Here is a 5,092-nt window from a genome sequence, read left to right on the forward strand (position 1 = left end):
ATTATATTATATTATATACTATTTTTTCATTATATTATATTATCATTATAATGCCCTTTTTCAGAGATGACGGTGACGGTCGGGGGGGTGCCCCTGGAGGAGCCGCTGCCGGACACGTCGGCCCTGGTCCACGCACACCCCCAGTTCCGGGAGTCAGCTGCTCGGCTGACCACCCAGCCACCCAAGGTGGTCGGCCCGGTTGGCCTCCTCTACGTCCAGCAAAGAGAGATGGCGGTCACAGTGCCTCATGACAGTGAGTAATACTAATATCTTATTCAATATTGAAATTGCATATTAATTTAATAGAGTATAAACCTTAGAATGAAGTTGGAAGATTCCAACACAAACTCTTGAGTCTTTAACCAACTTTCCAGTCGCCATTTTGTCAATTCAGGCATCATCAAGACAGAAAATGACAAATATTACGAAGATAACAATCTAAAATCTTTTGAAATGTACTTTCCTCAATTTATTTTTTTCTTTTTTCAAGCACATTGCATAACTCACTGACAACCCTCCCCCCGGGCATTTGTGAGGCCCGTTAGCCAAAAAAAAAAAAGCACGTCAAGAAACTTGTGATGTATTACGCAATACATCGTGCCCTCGCATCGTGGCACTTAGGCCTCCATGGTCTGTTGTCCATTAAATAATAATAATAATACTGGTATTCATTGTTGTTGTATATGCGCCTGATGGATTGCTTCGAGCCACATCCTAACTTCCTTGCCTTCATATCCCTGCAAGCAGTTCACTGTTAGTTATCTTCTTCTATGTGTTCCATTGATCCCAGATCGCTCCTGTAATTGTACGGGGGACGTTTCGTTCAAATCTCTCGATTCTACTTTCTAGGATATTTGTTAGAGCGCAGGTCTCGCAGCCATATATCTGAGCTGACTAAACTTGGCTTCAGATTTGCAGAGATTTTTCATTATTTCAGTATTCTAGACAGAGGGAAGATTTTTTTTGCGCTTGTTATCCCAAGTTGTTGATATCCCAGTTAGTCGATCATTTGTCGGGGTTATTATGGAGCCGAAGTATTTGAAACTGTCTAATTTCAGAAACGATTTCCTATCCACGCAGACCATATAGGGTGGATTTTTCGGCTTACAATCATATAATTTGTTTTATCTTCATTTATTTGGAATCCAATTTCCTCTGTTTCTTTTAGAGTTATTCCATGTCATCTTGGTTACTTTCTAGGACCGCAAAGTCATCCGCGTACGCATCGGTTTAATGTTTCCTTCCAACTTGCAACTTTTTACTTTTGCCTGATGTTTTATGATAATGTAATAACTTTTTAAAGGGCCATGTTGAACTGTATTGGCGAGAATATATTTCACTAACTCAGACCTATTCTGACTTCAGGTGCTTCAGATACTTCTCTTAGTATCAGGACTCAGCATTCGAGATCATATAATTGTATAAATTTATAGTATACATGTATAATTTATTTTTTTAAATATTTATTTATTTCTATTTACAACTGTATATTATAATACATTTAGTAAATCTGATCTAAGTCAAATTGGAGTGTTACAGGCGTGTTGAGAAACTATCAATTAGTAGCACTCTAATGACATTTTACATTAGCTGGTCTCGGGGCCATCTTCTTTTCAGTCGCCTCGGAGGATTGTCAGGAATGGAAGAGGATGCAAGATTAGAAACTAGGGGGTTTGAGTGGTTAGAGAGTTTATAATGGAAGGAGTGATATCTGGTTCGGGCTAGATCGGTTACGTAGGGAGCATTTTATTTGTGACAAAGTAAGGAGCATTGAGGATTTTACAAAGGATTTTGGATTATAAGGATTAAATACGAGAGGAACTCGAAGGTTTAGTGGAGCCCCAAAGCTCAACTCCATATGTCCAGATTAGCCTTATTACAGTCATGTAGATCAGTCTTTTGTAATGTGTTGGAAGTTTAGACCGTTTGTCCAGTAAATGCTGTAATAGTCGAAATCGACGTGCAGTTTCCTGTCTTTTCAGTCTGGTGTGAGGATTCCACGACAATCGCTTGTCCAAATGTAGTCCAAGGTAGCGGATCTGTTCGACAGGGGTAAGAGTAACATCATTAAATGAACCTGTTGGGCAGTCAGTAGGTTTACGACGAAGGGTAAAGGCGATTTGATGGGATTTGTTGGAATTTATCTGAATCCTCTAATTACGACGCCAATCTTCGAGGGCTGTGATATGGGATTGGAGATTTTGGGATACATATATAATTTAAATACATAATACATTATTAAATATTTTATGTGTGACTTACATTTCGCAACCTTAATTCCTAAACATTCTTACTACAGCGTAAAAAATATTGCTGGTTCGCTTTAATTATACCAAATATAACAATTTTTAATTTTTTTTTTCATTTTGTTTTTGCCGCAATTCATTGATCGTACCGTTTTCTGCAGTTACTTTGTGACAACACTTCTAGCCCCAGTACAATCTGTGGAGCGGGGTGACCCCTTTAGAGAAAGTAACCTCAGTGTACGGTACTATTTTTTAAACACGGCACCGGTTGGAATCTGGACTTCAACCGAATCTGGGGTTGACTTTTATTTCTGTGGCTGTCCCACGAAATGAAAACATAAACCTCCGTGATGGTTAGAACAGGGCGATACCCTGTAGATAACCCTCCTTTCCCCCAGTATATCAGAAATGACCAGGAAGTGGGTCATATCTATAAAATAAAATTTAAAAAAAAAATAGAAACACTAAATAAAACTTTTTTTTCCTAAAAACTTTCTATTATTTTGAAAATTAAACGAAGATTCAGAAAATGGTGACAAAATAGAAATCTTCAATTACAGTACAGATATTTGAATTTTTAAGGATGAAACCGTGGTTTTCTTTTAAATTTTTTTTTTTAAATTGTAAATCAAAACAACTTTTTTTTCTACTTTTTCTTTATTCAAACAATAATTTCCTATTACCTAAATACAATATATTTCAAATATTTTTTTAAAACATTTATATTTTATTTTCATATATATGTTTTTCTTCATCTCCCACAAAGTTATATTGCATTTTCCTTTATAATTTTTCTCAGCGAAATGTATTATGTATTCTTTGAGACGTAAATGTATTATGTATACTTTAAGACGTACTAAAGTATACATAATACATGAAATCTATGAACCAATAATGTATGTATGAATAAATAATTTTATTATTCTTAAAAAAAATTTTCAACTCTATCATCTTTACACTATTAATGATAATAATAATTTATTCATTTGTTTATGGGGCAACCCCCGTTCAAATAGAGTTGGCCTGTTAAATACATAAGATAAATAAGTAATTTTACAAAAATTATGAGTTAATGATCGTTTATATAAACTATTGACAAACAATTCAACATTCGTTAGAATAAAATAATAACATAATTTCATATTTAATAATATTAAAAAACCAAACAAAAACTATACCTCCTAATGGGACGATAGGTGTCCAGCTCTAAGCAAAAGGTTCTGTGTTACTTATATAAAAAACTGTTTAAGGTCCAATCCTGAGGGTACAGACAGAAATTTATACAACTTATTTCGGCTAATATTGCTTAGTTTCAGCATGTATCGGATTCGGTTCCCATGGTACGCGGGGCAATTTGTCAAATAATGGAAACAATCCTCCAGGGCCGTTGCATCACAAGCTGGACGAAGCTTCTGTGGGTCCAAAGTATATTTGTGTGGACCGACATTTAGAGTAATTACATATTTACCGGAGAGTCGTAGTTGGGAAATTATTCTCGTGAGTTATAGTGCAGCTGAATTTTAGGTACCTTATGTATGTATGAAACGGGTAAACGTCTGAGGGGTAGACCGAAACATGGATGGGAGGATTGCGTTAAAACTGATTTAGTGGAACTGGGTTTGGAGAGGCATCACTAGAAGGATGTATGCAGAGAACGTTTGATGTTATCGGTATCGAACCTCCGGGTTAGTTATGCCTTTATTATTATTATGTATGAACTAATAATGTTATTATTCTTTAAAAAAAAAAATCTCAACGCTATCATATCTACACTATTCTCTCTATTCCATACTCTCATACTCCCCTCTCTAGCGATCCACAACACACGTTCAACCTACTTACATGAATCTAATGTAAATTAAAATAAATTATCAATAAATAGATAAATTAAAATAAATCGAAAAGAAAATAGTCACAGCAGTAGAACAAATCAATAATTAAAGAAAAATTAATAAATATATTTTAAAGACATACAAATAAGTTTTTTAAAAAATGTTTAAATATTTTAGCACATAATAAACGTATTAACTAGAATATTAACTATAACCTGCTAATTTAACATCATTATCTTCTCTTGTATTACATATAATTAAGATATAGGTTCTTCTGTTTAAAATAACATGTCCAAACCTCGTGAAACCCGTTATTAGCCATGATTCGATGACATATATTAGAGCCGACCTTTAAAATAATAACGGGTTCCTCCGTAACGAGTTAAAAGTGATTTAAAGAAGAGGAGAGAATTGCTCAACCAATTGCCATTTGGTAGCGAGGACTCTTTAACGAATCCCTACCTAACTAAATGACCACTTAGAGCTGGCCATACGTAGGTATTGTATTAGTCAGTCCTGCTCCTGGCATCATGTATATTCCTTTCAGATTGCAACTGCTTTTTTTTTTTTTTTTTTTTTTTTTTTTTTTTTTTTTTTTATGATTAATATTCCCAATTACGTCTTGGGAAGATTGGAAAATATACATTAAGGATGTAATATATTTTCTCGCCGTCTCAGTGTATAATAGAGATGAGCCTGTGTGTTATTTTACAAGATAAGGTCATTAGTTATATTGGGGACCGTTATCCTATTGCATTGTTGTTTTAAATGGACTATATCGTTTTTTATGTGACATTTCACGACCAATGGTATTGCAACGGTTTTATTACGTCTTCACAACTGAATGAGCACGAAAAAAAAATTTTTTTTTTTAAATTATTTATTTATTGTAATTTACAACTGTACAAAAGAATACAATAAGTAAATATGTAGTATGTTTCATATACACTTGAAAATCTTGGGAAGGAACCACCCATTGGTGGTACTTCAAACATTAATTTAAACTAGAAGGTC

General features: G+C 34.3%; 1 protein-coding gene across 6 annotated transcripts in view; it reads left to right on the top strand.

Annotated features, from left to right (window-relative positions):
- The window catches only part of Ntan1 (N-terminal amidohydrolase 1), a 91,934-nt gene that overhangs the window by 45,332 nt on the left and 41,510 nt on the right, over positions 1-5,092 (top strand). For all 6 annotated transcript variants that reach the window (XM_067051717.1, XM_067051716.1, XM_067051720.1 and 3 more), the window contains exon 2: positions 65-253. In XM_067051717.1, the coding sequence (XP_066907818.1) occupies positions 67-253 (187 nt within the window). In that variant the 5' untranslated portion in view covers positions 65-66. The remainder of the gene's footprint in view (positions 1-64; positions 254-5,092) is intronic.

The sequence above is a fragment of the Halyomorpha halys genome, unplaced genomic scaffold (assembly GCF_000696795.3).
Source record: "Halyomorpha halys isolate HHAL.00 unplaced genomic scaffold, Hhal_1.1 Scaffold143.1, whole genome shotgun sequence".
Classification (NCBI taxonomy): Eukaryota; Metazoa; Arthropoda; class Insecta; order Hemiptera; family Pentatomidae; genus Halyomorpha; species Halyomorpha halys.